Below are 22,810 nucleotides of genomic sequence, written 5' to 3'. Positions count from 1 at the left end.
CCTGTCTGTGGGCATGTAGCAGGCAACTAGATTATATGTAATACCCATAATTTGCATTTGGATTTTTGAAACAAAAATCCCTATATAAAAACTAGAGTCAAATTCTCCCTAGAAAAGCCTGAAGAAAGCGAGAACTTCATGTAGGTCTAAATAAGTGGCAAAAATTTATTACAGGAGCTCTTGTTCTGGGGCATAGATTTCATCAAGTGAGATTTCGGTGTTTTAATTACCTTTTTTAATGGTAAGAATTTGCCAGCATTTACAATATACCATCATGTAAGATAGCCCTGGTAATTCTGCTACAAATAATAAAGAAAGACTTCATAGGCACTAAATATTTGGAATAGCATTTTAAAATGACACTCTGTGTGTGTATGTGTGTGTGTGCACATGCCCACACCTGTGTGTGCTTGTGTGTATGACAGAGCACAGCTGCCTGTGATACGCTTCCAACTTTTTGCAGTCTTATGGACACAACTTTAGAAACTAGAAAGTCATCTACAAGGGTTGAGGACTAATAGCCTCCTTGTTATACAGATGGTTATCTTCTTTCTAAAAGAACATATTGTCATTATAAATACCATGTGTATCTTGTTCTCACTCAATAGAACCATTTTTCAGATTTGAATAATTTCTGCAAAGAACCATATTAATTTGGTTTTGTGCAAGGTGAAATGAGGCACGAATTGAGCTGAGGACACAACTTGTCATTGAAAAATAAATGTCTGATGACAATTATTCTTGAAGAAAAAAGATTTTAAAAGCCATCCATTCACAATACTGAACCTTTTTTTGCAAATACAAGAACCATACTTGCTGTTGCTTCCCATATCTGTTGGTTTTCATTGCTATCATGTTGCTTGTAAAACCTGGGTTATTCTAATGAACGGAAATTATGACTTGAATTTGGGTAATGCTTACAACTATACAAATAATCTATGAGTAGCAACAGTGTCAGCTGAAGAATTAATGCTACAAGAGGATAACATTGCGCTACTTGAAACCAATAGCTCTTCACACAGTAGAAGACTGAGGGTCCTATTCAGCAAATACTCAGGGTCCTACGGCTGTGGCCACAGAGGTTCCAGAAGCTTCGCTGAGTCTAATCCTGATTCAGGAACCAAAATGATATGCTGTGTATATATTTCTCTGCACAGCCTGGATGCGCTGGACACCCTCCCCCACTTGATTCCTGGGAAGGAAAAAAATACGTGTCTGTTTAGCTCAGTGACATGAAAAACAATCCACAATAATGAAATCTAAAGAAGTTAGCCAGGCATGTATGAAAAGAACAGGGTGCCTGTAAAGAGGGAAGAGCTGTCAAAACCTAATTGTGGGCTCTGGCTGCAATAAAATTTATCAAAGAGGGAAGACAGGTTCAACATACGGATGTAGACAACTTCTGCTAAGAGACACTTCTCATATTCTGGGAAATATAGCAATCATTATGCTACTTCTTACATGCTTTGTCAAGCTGTTCCTATCAATGCCTGGCTACAGCTGAGAGTTCGGTGATGTGTTATCTAAATCCAGTTCCCAAAGTCCCAGGCAGGCATCTCACATGTGGCACGTTAGCCAGTAGCTTGCCTGTCACTGAGGGCACAAACGTATAGGCAGAGCTCCCCTGCTTTGCTCGATCTTCTTTCACAGCGTACTTGCATGCTGGCAGCACCCATGCTCTGCAGAGGCACGGTGCATTCCTGCTGCAACAGAGCCTGTGGAGCACTCCAAGAGGTCTCCCTGCTGAAACTGTGCTGCTGTGGTCCCCAGGCACCAGGAAACCTAATTGCTCATGGAGACAGGGAATTTTTGCCATTTTGTAGCATCTTCCCACTGCCTGACAATTATGTATAAAACTGCCAAGCTTAGTGTTTACAACCAAGTAGGTAAAGTCTTCAGTTGCATTTTATTAACATGGCTGCACTCATGCATAAAATATAGGCAGAGAGGCAGCAAAATACTTGCCTCTGTACGTTAGGTGCTTATGGCATTGCTTGTGGCTTGATATGAATACAACAGTCTTTTATGTCTTTCAGCACTGGAGGTAACACTGTGGCTGTTCATAAACATAATGGTTTCTTTTGGCTGGATTTACTGCCTGACTTTAGCCAGTGATAGCAATGATAAAACTAAGTCATGGTAACTCTTAGGAAGCAATTTAGATCTCTGATGAATTTTTGTGTCTCATGAATCGGGATCAGCATTCCCTGTACTGGGGAGAGGATTAGACAGAGGGATTAAAAGGACATCTTTACCCCACTGGACTCTGTGGAATAGCCCCTGAGGATATGGCTAAGAAAGAGTTCAACAGGAATGCCAAATTTCTGCTGAATAGGTTAAAAGGGTGAGGAAGCCTCTTCGGCAGCCATCCAAGCGCAGAAGACCTGCATAACATTTCTGCTGAATAGGGCCCTAAAGACAAAAAACAAAACAAAACAAAACAAAAAAACATAGGAACCTTGAAAAGCTTTTCTGATTGTGTGGCTTCTTATCAACTCCTCAGATCTCCAGAGACACTTAAATAATTTTTTTCAGTGCAGATAGGCATCCCTTGAGATGTGCAAGTGGCATGGATGATATATTCTTACAAGAGAAGAAGTCAAATTAGGTTGTTATATATATTAAAAAAAATAGGTCTTGTTTTTTCTACAAACAAGGTCCATAACTTTATATCAATTATCAGTGAAAGTTACCCACGATCCTATTTGAAAAACACCCAAACCTTTAATCTAATGTATAATGTTCAGTGTTTTCACGTATATCAAAGACATGAATAACTTTCTATCCCCCTAAAATTGAAAGGAGCAGACTTAACTTCAGTGTTATATTTGACTTTTAATACTGGTTTTTCTGAGCCTTTTTCTATGATTTCTTGCATGCATGGGGATCTTGGTTTTGTTCATGAAATTTTATCTAAATTCTAATGCCATATGGAAGAATATTCACTATTATAGTAATGGGGAAACAAGAAACAAAAATCTTACCTCTGCAAGAGGATGCCAGTGAGCAATGGGTTTCCGAGGATATGAGAGCATTTCGTTCCAGTGGTCGCGACCTAGACTTTCTGCATCGTTGCCTACTTGACATACTCCAATGACCTCATTGTGACCTACACTGTGAAAATGTTCCATAATATTTTTTTTCTTAAAATTTTACCTCTAGAACCATAACATTTACATATTTCATTAAAAACAATAATCATGGATTTTAGAAAATACTTCTTCCTGAAAAATGTAATTTACTATAGTGTGGGTTTGCTCTTTGCATTTCCCACTATTCAGAATAATTTAATATTTTCTCCATTATAGCACATACTGTGTGTCTGTGTGCACTTGTTACTTTTGTTTGTACAACAAATGTAAAAGGTTCTTTGCCTGTGTTCCAAATACCCCACTGGACTTGCAAATACAAGTACAATAATTACTTGCAAATACAAGTACAATAATTACTTGCAAATACAAGTAAACCCTAAGCTGCAGTTTTAGAAATGGAGGCACGTGTCTAAGGCATTAGAGTAATTGTGCACAAACAAAACTTCAGTGTGTGGATTTTCTGATTATATGTTTGGTTATTTCAGTTCTGGTAAAAATATATGCAACTTAGTTATATCAGTTATGGATGCAAATCTACATTTCAAAATGTAGATAGGAAATTCTGCCTGGTAATACAACAAAGTTCAGTCTTCTACCAGAATCAACATGACATAGATTATGTTATTTACAGCTACGGGTATCTCACCGGTCATAATCCATAACAGCTATCGACAAGTTAATTTGGTCAATGTTTTCTGGAGGGACGTCAAAGACTATGGCTTCATTGTAAACAGGATTAAGGGTATTCCTCTTGGTGGAAGTTTTTCTTTTCTTTAGTCGCCTTCCTTCACACATTAAAGAAACCTTCACGTAGGGATCTGTGTGAATCATAAGAACAATGTTGGTTTTCTTTTGTTGTTTTTAAACAAACCTAAATGGAGAGTGAACGGAGCAGCCTTCTTGTATGCCCATAACCGCCTGCAGAGTTAGTCGCCTGGACCTGACTGGAATTTAAGCTTCTTTATTACCATGCCTGGGAGGCAGTGGAGCTTTGAAAATTCTACCTGGCTGACTGCTTACGATGAACAATATAGGTTCAAGAAGCTCCTTGTTGAGTACTGACTTCTCAAAGGGTATTGAAATATTCACTGAACCATGTTATACATGACTGTTTTATATAACAGATCATGTATCAGCCTATTTATAACAGCCTAATTACTTGTACGGATCTGTAGGACCGACAGAAGATGACAATATTTTACAGAGTGGGATTTACTGATGTATGGTTAAATAAAATACAATTGTAACAATTAGTGGCTTATATTTCTCAAGATATTTACAATTATTTTTAAACTCCTAAGAGTAATAAAAAAAAAGAGTGATTTCTTTGTCACTCCTCTCTGGGAGCTCTACAACCCTCTGCTAGTATTTTTAAATCATCTATGAACTCTTATTTAGAGTAATTTCCTGTCATCATCATCAGATTTTGAAAGGGTTGCTGAAAGGAGTCTGAGATCATCACTGTTTTGTCTATATACCAACAACAGCAAATTGGATCATTGGCTCTTGGAAACTGTCAGAGAGGGTCAGTCTGCCTCTGTTCCATAGCTATAAAAAAAAGTCTGCTGTACAAATGAATTCCCAGTGTTTTAAACACAGTTTGGCCAACTTGCGCTATTCTGAATCACAGTGATTTTAGAAATAATAATCTTGCAGATTTTTTAAGAACACATTATTTTAAACTGTTGGTTTCAACTTGAACAAACTAAGATATATTATTTAATTCTTGGAAATCTTGTACTCAGGTAACTTAAGAGTTTGTGGTATAATAATACACTTCTCAAAAACCATTCTGGGATTTGACAGTGATGAAAATTGTGTTTCAGGATGTAAATGGGACAGAAATCCACATTTAGCATTAAATTAATTCTTACCTGATGCTCCTGTGATATCCATTGCCTTTAAATTTCTTGCCTTTATTATTGTAATGGTTAGTCTACCAGCTGTAGGAAGGTAGCAGAGTGAAAACATCAGGTCACCAAGATCCACGTTATCCTGTTCCAAGGAAAGAGAGGTAATGTGAAGCAACAATAACACTTTTACCTGCCCATTAGAGGAGCTAAAGGAAAAAAAACCTTTAAGGTTCTAAAGGCATGCAAGCAAAAGCTGAATTCTTATTCTGAAACATATCTGAAAAAACAGACATCCATCTGCATACTAGGTTCAAGTTTGTTGTTAGACCATCATAGTTCTAAAGTTTAAATGTGGTTATAGCTCCTAGCACTCCATCCTTGGCCGTATAACAAGCTTGAGTTATGAGGTACAGTGTGAGGCATTGGAATATCTCTGTTCTATTTTATGTTTTGTAGTGATTGGCATGTATTGTTGACAAGTTGCAATAGATCTCTGTGCCTTTCCTTCTGGTCTGCAGAGGAGTCCCTTAAAGAAGTTCACAGAAACAATTCTGGTTGGGCTGGGCAAAGTTTTATGGAATTCTCAAGCTTGCACAAACTCAGGTGTGACAGAGGGGAAATCGCTATGGTAATAAGGCAGTCTCTACTGGAAGAAGAGTAAGCATGTTACTTCCTGTGTCTTGCACAGATGAACTCCCTCAGGTAAGTTTATGCACCTGCTTGTCTGAGGGAATGATTTGCATCCTTTCCTGTGTCAATGGCGTCAGGGTTTCAGAAAAGTAGTAGAAAATGAGCAAACCCTCTTTGCAGTTAAAAAGCATCTGTCTTTTTTTTTTTTAAAGGGAAATACAGCTCTTTTATTAAAAACACAGTGAATAAAGTATTGTATAAAATTATTTCTGGGATTTGATTTGCATTTTTTTGACTGAGTACTGAATTGGTACTTTCATAGACCTATCTCCTGTAACCTTATATTGCATTCCTGACTGAAACAGTTACTCTGACTGGCAAAGCTACGTTCTAGGTTTTATAGGGAAGGGAAACACAGCTGTTGTGGAATATCTGTCTTGCCCACTTAGCTCTGAGCAGTAGCTCTTCTCCCTTTCCAGTCACCTTCTGTATCAGTTTTTAAGAAATAAGGGGTGGTGGATGACATAGAAGTTGAGTGAAAATACCTGGAAACAGTGCCTAACAGTTTAATGTTTGTCTCTAAGCTAGCTGCTGTGTAGACCAATGCCTAGAGACTATGCAGTCACCCAATATAGCTTCCTGCATCAGAAGATGAGACGTGAAAAGGATTGCTGTCACAGAGTTGTAGAAAAAAAGTCATGTCAGAAGGTATTTCTGGAGGTCACTTGATCCAAACGCTTGCTCAAGAGAGGCATCTTTGCTTTAGCTCTTCTCAGCTCATGCAAGGAAAAAAAATCATGTACATTCACTCAGGTCCTTTCCTTGTGCTCTGGAGAGAGCTGCTGTTAAAGAAAAAAAAGCTGATATTATGAGCCCTTTGTTAGTAACAATAGCTTTTAACCCTGACTTGACTTCATCAACTATCATCTTTTTCATTCTAAAGATCAGTGTTTTGTGATAGCTGTAAAGTGAATAAAGGTTGTGACAATATCAGGATAGCTGATATGACTCACTCCGTTTAGTGTCTCTCAATGGCTTATACTTGGAAGCAGACCTGCTGCAACAAACCTTGTGTCACTGACTCACTTTAACTGTGGGAGGATCAAAGAGCTGTTTAGAAGGTGATTCTGTAAGAAGTCCTACAAGCTAAAGTGATGTCAGCACACCCATGAGAAATTTCTCTCGACTAACACCTGTACTTGACATTACAGAAGGAATAATTGATCTCTTAAATTTTGCCAGTGGTCAGCTGGAGCTTGATACCTATAACCTGGGGTATAGGAAGCAAAGATTTTAACTTATCCTGCCCCTTGTGAGGAAAAAAACTTCCAGAATTTAAATGCTTAACTTCCCCAGCTCTGAGGTGCTGAGATTTATGGTTGTAGAATTCTTGTCCTGCTAAACCTTTTATCAGTTCTTATCAAGACATTAATAGATAAATGCATTACTGTATACTTGGTTTAGATACAAATTCCAAGAAACATGTTATCCATCTGCACAAACAAACTCTTTAGGAAAGAAGTGATCGTGTTTTGAATGCAGTATTAGGAATTGTGCCATAATATATCTATCCACAAAATTTGCCTTGCATTTGAAAAGTAATCTTTACTTACACTGATACGTATTTTTATCAAATGCTACAATGACAAAAATACTTCGTTAAAGTTTTTCCAAAAATTGCACTGGGAATCAAATAGAAAAACACTGTTAAACTGGAAGAAGAGCCTGCAATTTCTTCAGTCTTTTCCAGTTCTAGAAGTTGTAGGTGTTGTAGCAATAGATCACAGATGATGGTGAGATTCAATCTGTCTATAAGCCAATGCAAGCAGTAATTGAAACACGGCAGTCTGAGAATGTAATTGAAGGAAAGCTTGCAGGCAGCAGCAGGAAAGAGGCATACTTTTTGGCATGCAAATCCTTCTTTTGCTTTCGTTTTAATTTGTAGGGAATTAACTACTACTCCATAATACTGGTTACTTGTAAATGCTTTCCTAATTTTGGCAAGATAGATTTTCTAACAGACCAAGCCTTTTCCAGTGCCCTGGCTATTCCACTCTGCTTAACCTTATTTTCTGTAATCACAGAGTATCATTTTTAACTGTTCCAAACAGTAAATTTTGCTGTTGGAGCTTCTAGGTTGAACTTAATGTTATTCAAAGAGTACCACAAACTGTGACTGCACCACAGAATTAGCATGTGTGTGTTCATCTGTCTGGGTAACTGCAGTAGAAGAGGCAGCATGCTCTGACTGGAGAAGAGTGGTGTCACAGGCATGATCATTACATCAAGCAAACACAGGTCCTTACTAAAATTCAGTTTATTAACAGAAACAGAGCACAGATGGGATTATTGCATATCTTCAGTAGTTTAAAATCACTGAGCCACATGGCTTAAGCTCTGCATTCTAAAGGTGTACTGTATTATTAAGAAATAGCTTTAAGGAGCAGAATTAACTAGCGTAGAGGGTAGGATCTTCTCCAAGGAGTATGCTTCTGTTTGAATGGAGTACTTATGTGTTACTACACACGCTTGACAAAATGTGGCAATATAAATATTACATTGGCAGAGACATTTTAAAATTCCTGCTTAGGAAAAGATTTCATAATATCGTAGGTCATCAAGTCATGCATTTTATATGTGCCAAATTTGTGTCTAAATTTATTTAGCACAGTAGTAATACCACAGTGGGCTATAGTGCAACCAGGACAGCCCTAATATACCCAGACCGAAATGCTGCATAGTAGTATTCATAACTTAAAAGAAAACATTCAGAAGATAATTGAACTACAATAATAATTTACTTATATAAATATGGCCTGTATAATTTTTCTTTTGGTGCTGATCAGCAGGAAGCATATTGTAAGAATAGAATAAAAATGCTGTGATGAACATATCTAATGTCCAAGTTCCTCTCCCATTTTCCTTAAAAACTCTCCACATTCGGAGGCAGAAAGCACTGCCTCCATTTGTAGCCTACAACCTGCCCATTCCTGTATTCTAGAAAAGGTAGGACAAGATTGGTGTCTGCTTTGCCTTTCCAGTGCCCCAGGTTTCAGCTTCAGGCTCGGGGTGATGGCTGAGCACCTTGATGTTGTTAGCTGTGCCTTACAGTGTGATGTTCAATCTGTCTGTTGCCGACAATCCTGCCTAGATTTGTCTCTGATCCCTTGTTCTGTTAACACAGCCCTTTATTCAACAAGGTAAAACCATGAAGTTCCTTCCATAAAAAATTACCAAGTGTTACCTAGGAGAGTTAGAAGTATTCAATACTGGGTAAGCAGTCAGCTGGAGAGTTCAAAACAGAGATGTAAATAACACAGTTTGCCTGAAAACTGTATCTTCATGAAGGTAACAAATCCCTTAGTGGAATCTCAAGAGAATTAAATCCCTCTCAGTGCTGTTAAGAGCATGGAGATATACTGTCCCTCACATTATGCTTCCTCTTTTTTTTTTCATTTCTGGTGGAAATACCTAATATATCATAAAAATCATATTATTTTTAGTGGCTTCTACCAAAAATTCCTACTTTTCCCAGAAAATATTTCTGTCCCTCTCTCTCCCCTAAAAATAAAAGGTAGCAATATATCTTTTAAAGGTCTGAATTCCAATGGTAACGTTAATAGCTTCTTAGTCTGTAGTCACACAGTATTTATAGATTTTAAAATTATTAATTTCATCAGAGATTAACCTGCAGGATAAATCACTCCCTAGCACTGTGTCCAACAGCCCCATGCTGGTGCTTAGGTGAGTATAACTCAGCACATTAAAAAGGGAGACAGGAAAAATTAGCCCTTCACCTTTGATTCTTTGGAGGCTGCATTAAGAAGCTCAGGATGATCTAGCCTTCTCAGTGAAACCTGGAAGTTACCTGGTAGAGAGATTCTGACAAATGGGGATTACATTTGGGATCAGATTTCTCTGGTGGATGGGTTATGCCTTCCCATAAATACATTTTGGTGCAGAGAATAGGTAAGTAAAACCATGAAAAACCGGCAGCAAGGGGTGGAAGGAAATTATAGGTTGTAGCTTCTTTTTTTGTTGGCTTTGATCTAGAAGAAAATATACTGCCCTTGACTTAGGTGCTCCTAAGTTCTGTGCCCATTTCTTTAGAAACTTGGGGTTTGTATTTCTGGAGCAGACAAACTGTGATAGGCTTGCTATCACACAGTGCCTGTGCCACTCTAATTAAAGCATATGTCTCAATTACACCAGGTTCCTCAGTTCCTCATCTACAAAAAGACAGGCACCACTTTTTTACTTATCTTGTGTGTTGCAAAAATAACACTCATTATGGATTGTGAGGTGTTCAGATGTATTTTTATGCATCTTGTCAACTTACTATTAATGGGAACACTTACAGGCAGCAAAGTCCTTGCTTACATCTTTTAAAGTTGCTAACTGATGAAAGAGGTTTTCAAGGTACTAGTGATTCTAGAGATTTTATAAATTCTTATTGCTATGTCAGAGCTTGACAGATCAGGCAATGATAACTTTGCATACTACTTCCTTTAGCATTTATACGTGTCTCTGCAAAAGTCACTGCAAAAGAGAAAAATAGGAGAGGTTTCATGAAATGAGATGATATCATCTGAGCTTCTGAAGCAGAGAAAGGATTGATTAACAGTATTTCATTAAATTATCTCTTTTTTTTTCCTAGCTGAGGAGCATTAGTTGTATTTTAAACAACAACAAAAAAAAATCTTATTGACTTCATAATCTTAGCTAGAATTAATGGAATTATACTTCTGTAATGCAAGATAAATTTTACTATATGTTATTCTAATTTTGATAATGTAGGGGGTTGAATTTTGCAGAGATGTATATTGAGGCTATATGTGTTAAGTCTAAATGAATCAAAAATACGTTTAGAAGTGCAATTTGCTTTTTGGGATATACATTTATTAAACTGCTCATCTGTGTTGAGAAGTTTGGATTCAAATTTGAGTAAGCTAAGATATAGATTCAGTTAAGGTACGTGTCCAGGAAACAAATATTATGCAAATATCATACTAAAAAAATTGAGATCCTAATCCGTTTGAGAAAGACTGTAAATCTAAAGTATCTAACATGATGAACTTGTGAAGTTAGCTTTGCATTTTTTCTTGTATTAGCACAGAATTATTTTGAGTTATATACATGAGAAATGTGTAACAAGAAAAACTGTTTAGAAATGTCTGATTTTAATTGAATTTTGCACGTGACTAGAAGAGTGCCAGCTGCCTTCTCATTACACATTTTAAGATGAATAAAGAAGATATGACTAGAAAATTCTATTTTCATGACATCTTAAATCAAAGAAATGAACTCCAGTAAAGTAGGCATTTATTAATGCCTCAATCAAACTATAGCTACAGAGATATGATTAAGTAAAGTTTGTGGAAAATGGGAATGGCCTACCTTTTTCAATTATTCTTTCAATACATCAATGTCAGGATATATTTCATGTTTTCAGTTAATTTACTGATTGTATTATTTTCTCAGCATGATTCCATTTTTTACATTTCATTGTCTTTATTTATTTTATTCATGGCTTTCTTAGAAAATGAAAGCAAACAAGTAAAGAAGCTTTTAAAGTTAGGTAAGTAAAAATGAGTGATTTCACTTACTAGGAAAGAAGATTAAAAAACAGTTCTGAAGCTTAGCTTCACTACTATGAAGGAATATAAGAAAGCTGAAGTGTTTCCTCATAAGTCACTCTGGATTTTATACTGCTTTGGGCACACAATATAATTTTCATGTCATGTCATAGCCTGACTATCAGCTTATATGCCTCTGCAACTGTAAGAAGTGTGTATATAGAAGCTAGCCTGATGGGATGGACAAAAAGGCAGGACAAGAAAGGGCACCTTTGAATCCCTGGTACTCGGTTCACGTGCTGGTCTGTGGCACAGCATTTGCTACTTAGCACACATTGATAAAAAATGCAGGACCAGAGAGATTCTTGCATGACTCGTAGAGTGAAAGGTATCACCAGCTGAAGAGTTTAAGCAAAAAAAGCCTTACAAGGTGGAAAGAAAGCACTTAGGCCACTCAGCCAAGAGGTGTTTCATGTTCTAATTTATTAAAAAAAAAAAAAAAAATCTCTGACATCTAAGTTCAACTTTGTTGTTTAACTAAGTGCATAGTTTGACTTTTCTCTGTTAGGATTTATATTAGTAATGCCAAGATTGTTACCACAACAGATTTTCCATCACCTTTTCTCTGACGTGTTCTGTAGCTCCTTATAGTCAGACAGACACCTTGTCCAACAGACCAATTCTGAATACCACAACTGTTCTGTACTTCGTAGGGACTGAAAACAGTAGGAATCATGTCTGCGGACTGTTTTGTAGAGAGCCACTACAATTATTGGCTCAGGGTGTGTATGTTCTTATTTTAACTTCGTTTTGCCTAAGATCTTGGCAACTTCTAAATAAAAACTGTATCAAAAGTAAAACATCCAGCAGACAGGATATCCTCCATCTCTGCTTCAGAGATTGGGGATTTTTTGATGTGGATTTTTGTTTTTCTTTTCCTCTCTTGTTTCCGTCATCCTAGCGTTACGACTACTATTCTTTAAGGCAGATCACTGCAGTCTATATAAAGAGCACCCTCCAGACATGACTTTGTATTGAGCCAGTCAGTCAAGGTATCTTATAATGCGGGTAGCTGGAATCAAAGGATAAGCCTTTCACCTTCATATATGTTTCAGAACAATTTCAGAACATAGCCAGTTAACATCTCTGAGAAAAACATACCTCGCCTTTGTCACACTGTTTTTAGTAAGTCAATGACAGAGGCCTTTCCCTGTAGGCCATCAAAATACTTATCTTTCTAAAGAGCCAACATCTCCATCATCATAATTTATATACCATAAATAGGATGGCAGTGATGAACTGAAACTACCTTTCCAACTGGTTAGCTGAATACTGTCCTCATACAGAATATATTTGTTCTTACTGAGTCATCTAAGACTTTATTGATAAATTATTTAGAAATAAGATCCTTATTTTAAACAAGTCTCCATTCAGTAAAGATAAACTTTATACACATACTTATTTTTTAACATATGCTCCAATCCTATACATTTTACTGCTTTGAATCCTTTACACAGATTTCCAGTTCCTAGCAACTGAATTGCCTTGCTGAATCCAGGCCTAACAGTGAATCTAATGAATTATCCTGTAGCTATTGAGACAGAGATAATGTCTTAATTTGTTCCAAACTAAATTGATGAACTGGGGAGATAGTCTGAATTGAGCTAATGATAATTAGTAGAGATGTGATTGGAAAAGCTGGAGTACATGTGCTGTTTATGTGTGTGTGGCTGCATCAGAAATTGATTTCACAGGAAAAAGAAAGAAATGAGGTATTCTGAAAATGAAACTTTTGTAGAAAGTTATTATAAATAATCTTTAACTTCCTCATAAGTTATTAAGAGGAGAAAAGGGCGAGTACACAGTTGTTTCTGAAGGCTTGCTAAATGGCATGGCTGGTCAGACAAAGAGCTTGTTAACCAAGTTTCTCCTTGCAAGTATAACTGTTCCTCTGAAAACTATTCTGTTTTCTTGAACTGTTACTGCTTTACATAATTCTTCTATGACTTGTTGTTTTCTGCAAAATACAAATTGCAGTTTAGATTTAATAATACAGTAACCTGTGCCCTGACTCTCCTTTTCCAGGCACTGCAGGCTGCCTTTTATCATTTTGATTGTTAGTGGGAGGCAGGGGTGGATGTGTATGTACGAGAAAGCTAGGGAAGGCATGAGAGCTGCAGAAGATAATGCCATCTTCCTGATCTAATATTTAAAAATGAAAATGTCGTTAACTCTAAGAGATGTGTTTGCAAGTGAGATTTGCTCCTCCCTTTCTTCCAGTATATCCTACTTCAGAGTATCCCACCTTGTCAGTGTTTACAGGTTGCTACGTTTGGCATTGTGTTTCAAAGTCTTCTGAAAGGGAAGCCCCTTGAAGATAGATTTGATTTCACAATGCAGAAGCTTTAAAGGACAGTACTCTAGCACGGTGTTGACTCAAATCTTTCTCTGCAGAGAAGGCAGCAGTGCTTTAGAAATGTTGACAATCTTGGGAACAGCAATGAAATGGAAATTGTTCTATATGGGAATAGATCTTTGAAGGGCAACTGTTTACTCAAAAGGAAATATAAGGGAGAGATTCATCTGGGAAACGTAAGAGTTTTGATGTTAGGTGAAAATGGTAAAAACGAAAGGAGAAGTAGATCAGACAGACAGGGGATGCCTCACAGAGGGCAGTTTCACAAAATGTTCTTAGCAGTGCAACCTGGAAAAATGCAGTTTCCTGAAGTTAGGACCAAAGGTTTAAATGAATGGCCATCAGTGTCTGTCACGTCAAACCCAATAATTTTTCAACAGGCTGTAATTAATTTGGATTAGACCTCAATTTTCTGTGAAACACTGAAATTGAAACAAAACCAAAGAAAAACAGAGGTTGATGACATTATAGTGTGCAATATCTTATAAGACAAGATAATCTGGGTCAGCCAACCTTGCTGACTTAAAATAAAACTCTTGATGAACATCATGCAGATGGAAAGAGATGAGAAAATAAACCCTCATGGTTTCAAGGCTAAATGTCGGCTTGTTGTTTGAAGCGGAGTCTAAATTACATGTTAAGTGTTCACTATATCTAGGTAAATGTGAGCCTAAAGAAAATGAAACAGCAAATCCATTGTAATGCATGACAGTATTTGTACCATAAATTATTTGCCTGTTATCTCTTGTTTCTGTTCTGACGTAAGTTGAAAGTAATTTTTAATTATCTCAATATCCTACTAATAATGAAAATCTCAAATACATCAAAGAAAAATTGCAAGGGAAGAAACTGGTTTTAAAAATAAATTAACTAATCAAAATATTTTAATCCAAAATGTCTTGCCTGTTAATATTTTTTTCCTAGTGTTAAAATGAAAATATAAATGTGTCTGCAAATTAGTGGACTGTCCTTTCACCCTACCTTGAGTTACAATGGATGCATATGAACTTACAGCTCCACTAATATCCTAGGATGCTCTCTCTACTAACCCTCATCCATTATCACTTCGTGAACAGGGACTGAAAGTGATCAGTAGGTCAGTGATCAGGGCCCGGAGGGCACTAATGCGCCTTACTGGCCCTGACCACTACTGGTCCCCCCACCCTGGCTATGGCCCAGGACCCCATTTCAGCCAGCTCTGCAGTAAACAACTCTCTGTAAATAATTGTCCGTGGGATAACTCACTGTGGGACAACCCTACAACGCCAACTTTCTGTGGTGGACAACTTTATGTGGGGAGGGTTAGAGTTAGTGTTAAGGTTACAGTTAGAGTTTGGGGCCCCCTGCATACAGCCATCCCCATGGAGGTTTGGCCACAAAGAATTTGTTATTTAAGTTTATCCTTGCAAGTATTACTGTTCCTCTGAAAACTATTTTGTTTTCTTGAACTGTTAATACTTTACACAATTCTTCTACGACTTGTTGTTTTCTGCCAAATACAAATTGCAGTTTAGATTTAATAATACAGTAACCTGTGCCCTGACTCTCCTTTTCCAGGCACTGCAGGCTGCCTTTTATCATTTTGATTGTTAGTGGGAGGCAGGGGTGGGTGTGTATGTACGAGAAAGCTAGGGAAGGCATGAGAGCTACAGAAGATAATGCCATCTTCCTGATCTAATATTTAAAAAGCATACAGCTATCCCCACGGAGGGTTGGCCACAGAGAGTTGGTTGTGTAGAGATGTACTGCAGAGAGTTAGCCACAGAGAAATGTCCTAGACCCTGCTCCTGGCATCCCAGCCCCAGGGAGCAGCCAACCCTTGTGCCTTGATGCAGTCTTAATTAAGGATAAAGTCTTGAGAGTGGTCATTCTGTGTAAAATAAAGCTAATATAGACATGCTGAAATGAGATTAAATTAAAGCTTTGAGCTCTACTAACAGTTCCTCACCTTTCCTTAGCACTGAATGTCATTCTCAGTGCTTTTTGTGTTGTGTAAAGCAGCTCTATTTTCTATTGTGAAATCTGAGCATACCATTCTGAAAAGGACAGAAACGAAGTATCTGGGTAGTGCTGAAATAAGATGGAGGGAGTCACAGAATCAGGAAAAGAAATTATGTTCTTTTCTATAGTGTTTGGTGGATGTAGTCATTATACTTACACCAGGTGTTCTCTACTGACTTACTTTGTACTCAAGCTTAGCAGAGATTGCAAGCAAAATGGGCAAAAAGGCCATTTTTATAACTCTGAATCTACTTCTAGTGAAAGAAAAAGTTTACTCCACAATTTGTTTTTTGAAGAAGTTGATATGAAAAAGAGAATGGTCCAAATAATATAGAGTGCTTCAGAACTAGAAAGCCAGACTTTGTTGCAGTAACATGTCTTTCCTGCCATTCCAGAGCTTTTCTCTGAGATATGTTTAATTTACTTATGTTTGGGTTGGTTTTTTTTTTAAATCAAATATCACTTGTTTTGTTTTAGCCACCTGCCATGTAATTCCAGCCCAGGTCTGATTTGATGGTCTTTCACACACATATCTGCGTACATGCCCTGGGAGGACCAGGAGGGTATCATTCCAGGCCCTAGTGTAATGAATGCAGTAGCTGGAGAAGCACATTGTCCATTGCAAACAGGCAGTGAAGAAGTACTTTGCCCCTAGATTTTGACCACTTGAATATAATAGGCTCCTTTCACAGTCCACTGAAATAACTGTTAGTAAAAGGTATTGTCATTATACCAAACTCTTTCTAATAATTTTAAATTCTTGTGATATTTGGAAACCAAATCCAAGCTCAATGAAATCTCTCGTGTGCCCTCTTTCTCTCCCTCTCTTTTTCTCTCTGATCCTTCTTGGCTTCTCATCCCACTAAAATGAATTATTACCTTCATTAATAATGTATACCTAAGGCAGATTTTTCAAAAGTCATAGTTTCTATGTGCATCCCCCCTTAAGTATGGTGCCCATTTCACAGGTGGGGAAGAAGCACAACTTTATGAATCTATTTCTCCTTTTTTTTTTTTTCTGTGAGATTTTCTGCATCATGATTTAAAGTAAAGTGATTTTTTTCTTTCAAATAGGTACCTTTCCTGGGTTACCTTATGATTTTAAAGCCAGGGATAAAGTATCTTTCTGATGAAGTATCTCCATGTGTTTTGATTCTCTACAGACAGTTCTGTGGTGTCATGTCATGCACTCACTCAGGTCGGGAGCTACTGAGAATAGCTCATGTTTCTTCCTTTCTAGAACTCTGCTGCTGAAACTCTGTTAGCTTTGAAATCAACTTGGTTACTACTATGTGGTGTAACTAAATAAGAAAAAATCACCTCATGATTGGTCCCCTGTATGAACAATAACACTGACTCAAATACACCATCCACAGAAAGTATATATTTAAGAGAAAGGGATCATTATGGCTTAAAAACATGTCTGAGTATTCCACATAACCTTCCATTAGGCTGAAAGCACAACTACATTTCACAACATGCCTTTTACCAGTAACAATTCTCTATACAATTACCCACTTTAACAACAGTAAAGCAATTTCCATTAAGTTTCATTTACTTCTTTGTAATTTAATTAATGGGTCAAATAGAAAAGAAAACCATTGAAAATTTCAAAGCAAAGTAGCCAAGGTAGATTACTTCACTGCTAGCAATATTCTATTAATGTATTGGGTAAAAAGGTGTGCAGTTGAACTGCTTTGATTGTCCTTGCATGGCAATTCTATTTTAATTGCAAGTTAAATGGAAGAAGAATATAATCATGGACACTAAGGTTAATCCTATAAAACATATTTATTAAATAAATCAAAATAGACAAACCCACTACCTCTTCAATACTGTAAAATTGTCTCATTTTTACTCTAGCATCTCGCTAATTTTCAGAAGGAATTAAATTAATAGAGGGAAGAAAGAAGAATGACAATAAAATTAGTGATAATGAAACAGTGTCATTCCAGAACTGTGAGAAAGGGGTTTGTTTTCATCTTTTATTTCTAAAACCATGCTACAAAACTACTTTCACATTTAAATAATGACAGAAGTTGGGGGTTTGGTGCTTCTTTTCTTGGGGAGGACAACATGGGAGAGAAGGAAGGCTTCTCTGTTTCTTCCCAGAGAAGCTACAGACAATTTCACAACAGATTGCTTTGCAAAATCTGCCAACTGCATAATATGCTAACATGCTGTTGGTGTATAACCCTTTTAGGGATATACACCTCCCTGACTGACCTTGTGAATCAGTGCTGTGGAATCTGTGATCTAGAACAAGAGGTTACTTTTACCATTTCTCTTAGGCAATGCCAGGAACTTTTCAGTGTTTCTCAGCATCTTAGCTACTGATGCTGCTCAAAAGCTCATGCAAATCTAGCTGTTGTCTTTTCTTCTGAGACAGTTCTGGACTATTGCCATTAAGACACTTAGGCTGCGAGGAAACAGGAAAGGAGATTTTATGCTGTTGCTGTGTATCATTCACCTACCTTGCAAAAAATTAGAATATTTTAATCTTGAAGCTGTTTGGCAGTTTACCAGTCCAGGCCTACATCTAATTTGGAGCTGTACAGAAAAAAAACCAGCTTTAAAATCAAACTGAAGACTATATGGAAGCTGAAGGAAGAGGAAGGAAGAAGACAGAAAACCGTTTTAGAAAGTGCAGAGTCTGAAATCAAGTGTATCATCCAGGTGTCTACATCATGAGAAGAGGAAAATGTGATTGTGTAGAGTGTGGTAACAGTTCTTTTTCTGTAATACTTGTTCTCCATCAGATATGATCAGGCCTCCATGTTATATTTAGACATGTACTGCAGGCAATTTTAGGACCATTTTATTGAGAATGTTTTCTCTCTCAAAGAATGCACAGAGGGTAATGTAAGATGTGAGATAAAGACGCACTAAAAATAGAAGTGCTTTAGTGCATTAAGTCCATAAAAGTGAGTCAACAGAACTTCCTCTTCTTAGAAGACTTTTCTTCTAACTTGTTTTGCATGTCCTATGTGATATTTTTCTGTGGATTGTTTTACTCTCTTCTTGATGTCATCATGTGCATTTGTGTGAGGTGCCTCCAGGTGAGCTGCACAGACTTTTACTCGATTATGTTTACATTCAGAATAACTAGTGTTATCTAGTGCATTCTATCCCAAGAGCATGAAAAAAGTTGCATGTTTAGAAAGCCTTTGAATGACTTAGGAAACAGTACTTCACAGTCACTTAGGTGCCTTCTCAAATTTTTAGTTTAGTTACTTATAATTTAAGTAATCTGATAGTTTTGAAATGAAAGAAAAGTTGTGAGCTGACTTGTCCTAACTGGTGAGTTCACTTTAGAACTCTTGGTTACTCTGAGAATCATCAATGATTAGGAGTACTCAGTTTGACACTTTAAAAGGCTCCGACTTCACATTTTTTTGTAAGGAAGTAAAATTTTGAAAGAATTTAAGGTACTTTTCTCTGATCATCTTGACTCATAACTTTTTGAGCAAGACTGTCTGAAAAGAATAATAGTATATTTTTTGTTTGTGTGTTTTGTTGCTGCTTTAACCCTGGAAGATTTTCTGAAATAAATGTTTTCTGAGAAGAGAGCGATGGGATGGGGGTGAAGAGAGTGAGCATCTACTGTTCTATGTACTTGTTTGTTTTTAAAAAGTATCTCTATTTTAGTAAAAAGAAGTGTTACAGTTATGGATAGCTTTAAAAGTTTCTATGTCTTGTTTTATAATAAAAGCTTTTGTTGGATGAAGTGTGTCTCATGGCTTTCTCAAGAATGCTGACAGTTTATACACCATATAAAGCGAAGAATTTGGAAAAGCAGGTTGTAAACGAGAAACTGCCAAGCTACTGAAAGGAATGGGTCATGGTTGCTCACTGAAGAAACCTTGAGGGAAAATAATCTATTCTGTTTTCATTCTACTAGGCCTGCTGCAGCCAGTCAGAACCTGAAAATGTGGATGTAAAACTCAGTAATTTCTGATGGAGAGATTTCTGTCTGTTTTTTTTCCAGGACCAAAACTGATAGCTCACTCATATTTTACCCCTCAAATTTTGGTGGAGGGAGAAGAGGAGAAGATTTAAATCTCTGTTGAGGAGGTGATCGTCATGTATTTTTTGTGCAGATAGGAATAAAAGGAGGGCAAATTAGCTTGTTCTGGTGTTCTAGCAAATTTTCTATGTACATCTCAGGTGATTTATTTACATTATTCCACGTGGCTTTTTGTACTGTTTCCAAGACACTATTCCCAAAATGTAGCAAGAGCATATGCATGAAATCTGAGTTGCAGTGGAAATTCTTTCCCCGACTTTACAGTAGAGTCAAGATTTCATCCTAAGTGCTACTCATTTGTACCTGCATAAAATGTTGTGGTCCCAACAGAGTGAAGTTTATTGTTAGATTAGCATTTGCTGTAAGATTCTGTGCCCAGTGGAGTACAGACATTGAAAGGTTTTCATTATTTGAAAGTGATTCTTTCCTTCCTGATGATCCTAAATAACTCTCTAGGGGGCTTGAAACCAAAGTCTAATGTTTTCTTCATGTCTTTTTTTGTATACACTTTTGTTTCCCATTACTGCATACATATTTATTTCATTGTTAGAGTTGTTCAGAAGAATTATCATAAAGTAGATCAGATGGTTGATTAAACAACAGTTGGCTTTTAAAAATATTTATAAAACCCCAGCATGCTTTTAAAAAGAAAGCACATAAAGAGTTCTATGAATTTTGAAAACAAATATATAAAATACAGTGTGGGAATTGTTCTTTTGCTCTTCTGTGTTAACTTTCATAGTGTTTGGGTAGCAGTTTCTACATGAAGAGAAAATTCTAGATATTGCATGATACTGTTGATCTCCAATTCATTGCTACTCTTAAAATAATTTTACTAGAGGAAACAGAGGAGGAAATGTTAGGTAGGAGGAGCAGTGGATTTCAGCCACTTGTACTGTGGCTGTTAGCAATTGGTTGCCTGACAAGCAAGGTTATGTTTTCTGATGTTGTGATAAACTGCTATGTTTAAGATGCCAGATTTGGCCCAAGAATCTGAGTGGGAAATTTTATCCCAATAGTTCATATCATCAACCATGAAACCTCCAGCTGTCAGTTGTTTTCTCCTTCCCTGCCCATCATAAGCAAGATGCCATCACTAGTCAGAAGTCATCTTCCAGATGGTGTGTGTAGCTTTAATTTTGAGTTTGTTTGATGAAAAGAGTAGCAAATGATTAAATACTCACTAAGGCTAGCTGTGACTTGTGACTACTGTTTTCTTGAGCAAACAGAGCAAGGGTTTAATTAAGCAACAAAGTCCCAGAAACATGTACCTATATAAATCTCAAATGTCATGATACCACAGATGTTGCCAATGCAGTCTTGTCATTTGAGCCTGTCACCTCACTAGGGTACATGGTGTAAAATACTCATTCTATTTTTCTGCTTGGGAGCCATAGGAGGGCTCAAACAGCAAATGACTGTACGTTTCATTTATCCGTGTCAATGCTTCCAGTAACTTCAGTTGAACAATCTACAGAAGCAGTTATAAACATAATTCTGTAATTTGAATGTGCGCTACAAATGACTTTTCAGTGTGTGCAAGGACCGGTGCAGAATTTGGAGGTTTGCATGTATTTGCCATTTAATCCTACCCAGGCAAGCACAAAGTGCTGTTCCAGAAGCCTGTTGCATTTTTTCAGGAGACACTATCAGTTATTCCTCATACACACATACCTTTCTGAATGTCTAGAGAAATGTATGTGCCTGAGAAGAAATTAAATAAAATACCGAGTTAAAATGAAGATCACTGCTGTAAAAAGGCAGTAAACTTGAGTCATAAATCTTGATAAAAGGGCTTTTAGTCAGGTTACAGGTCCCTCAGTTTTGCCATTGTTTCTTTAGGTCCGCTCTGAGAAAAACAGCTCAATTGCCATGAAAGAACGTCTTTTCTGTCTCTCTACCCCTGGAGAGTTTGGCTGTCCAGTACTCTGTTTTTACAAAGTAGAAGAATGGAAGAGTGTAGGTATGCATCTGTCTGCAATAATCCAAGCAAGGTTCTCTGCAGAGCCTCAGAAGTGGCCCTCATGCTCTGTAGGGCCAGGGATTGAAGAGAGAAAAGTTGTCATATACATCTCTGAGGCCTTCCAGGGACAATTAGGGCCTGTATAATATTTGGTATTATATTTGTTGACCCTATAAACAAATCTCAGCAAAATGTATTGTGCGTCTCATCTATGTCAGTTCAGTTGTTTTATTTTTTTCAAATTACATGATCAGCCGCTGAAAGGCTCCTAGACTTTTAGGAGAAAAGCTAGAAAAACTATAGATACATATATTGATCTTGTAATGTCATCTTCTCCAGCAGTCAGCTCAAACCTCAGCTGCAACTGCTAATCTTTTCTCACAAAGACAGTGGGGAGGTCTGAAGAGACCCCTTGCTTGGTTATGTAGGTATCATTGTATGATTAAAAGGTAACGCCTTTTCTTAATTTTGACAAACTCTATAATTTAGCCTGTAAGCATAAAATACATGCCTCTGAAGCACTACAGTTATGGTCTAGTAACTATTTCTTTCTGTACAGATGATGTTTTATCCTCTGTAACAGGACTCTGGAAAGATCCTGGAATCCTAAATGGTAAAACTTTGAGACAGGTTACATCCTCTAAAAAGTGTTGGAAAGTAAACAGGCAAATCTTTTGGTGAGAAGAGCCCACGAATGGTGGCACTTTCTTTTCTACCTGTTCACCTAGGACACAGGTGTACTAGAGAAGATGAAGTCAAGACTGTAGCTCAGCAAGCAAACGTGTTTTCAGCACAGGAAGGACATGGATCTGCTAGAGTGAGTCCAGAGGAAGGCCACGAAGATGATCAGAGGGCTGGAACTCCTCCCATATGAGGACAGGCTGAGAGAATTGGGCTTGCTAGCCTAGAAAAGAGAAGCCTCACAGGAGACTTCCAGTACTTAAAGAGGGTCTACCAGAAACCTGGGAAGTGGCTCTTTAACAGGGGCCACAGTGATACGATGAGGGGTAACAGTTTGAAGCTGAAGGAGGGTAGATTTAGATTAGATACTAGGAATAATTTTTTTACTGCAAGGGTGGTGAGGCACTGGAACAGGTTGTCCAGAGAAGTCATGAATGCCTCCTCCCCGGAGGCATTCAAGGTCAGGCTGGATGAGGCTTTGAGCAACCTGATCTAGTGGAAGGTGTCCCTGCCCATGGCAGAGGGGTTGGAACTGGTTGATCTTTAAGGTCCCTTCCAGCCCAAGCGATTC

The 22,810-nt window shown here is 37.4% G+C and overlaps 1 protein-coding gene across 3 annotated transcripts in view; it reads right to left on the bottom strand.

Moving 5' to 3' along the window:
- Positions 1-383: 383 nt before the first annotated feature.
- The window catches only part of SYT9 (synaptotagmin 9), a 67,812-nt gene continuing 45,385 nt past the window's right edge, over positions 384-22,810 (bottom strand). The window contains exons 4-8 of one of the 3 annotated variants that reach the window (XM_069857517.1): positions 4,967-5,087; positions 3,739-3,910; positions 2,985-3,114; positions 2,256-2,412; positions 384-1,192 (exon numbers count right to left, since the gene is read on the bottom strand). In XM_069857517.1, coding sequence (XP_069713618.1) covers positions 2,305-2,412; positions 2,985-3,114; positions 3,739-3,910; positions 4,967-5,087 — 531 coding nt within the window. In that variant the 3' untranslated portion in view covers positions 384-1,192; positions 2,256-2,304. Of the gene's footprint in view, positions 1,193-2,255; positions 2,413-2,984; positions 3,115-3,738; positions 3,911-4,966; positions 5,088-22,810 lie in introns of those variants that run through there. The other 2 variants (XM_069857518.1, XR_011337494.1) reach the window with 2 other exon arrangements.

This window comes from Phaenicophaeus curvirostris, chromosome 5 (assembly GCF_032191515.1).
Source record: "Phaenicophaeus curvirostris isolate KB17595 chromosome 5, BPBGC_Pcur_1.0, whole genome shotgun sequence".
NCBI classification, from domain to species: Eukaryota; Metazoa; Chordata; class Aves; order Cuculiformes; family Cuculidae; genus Phaenicophaeus; species Phaenicophaeus curvirostris.
The sequence above is the reverse complement of the archived record's forward strand: the minus strand, read 5'-3'. Positions and strand labels throughout refer to the sequence as shown.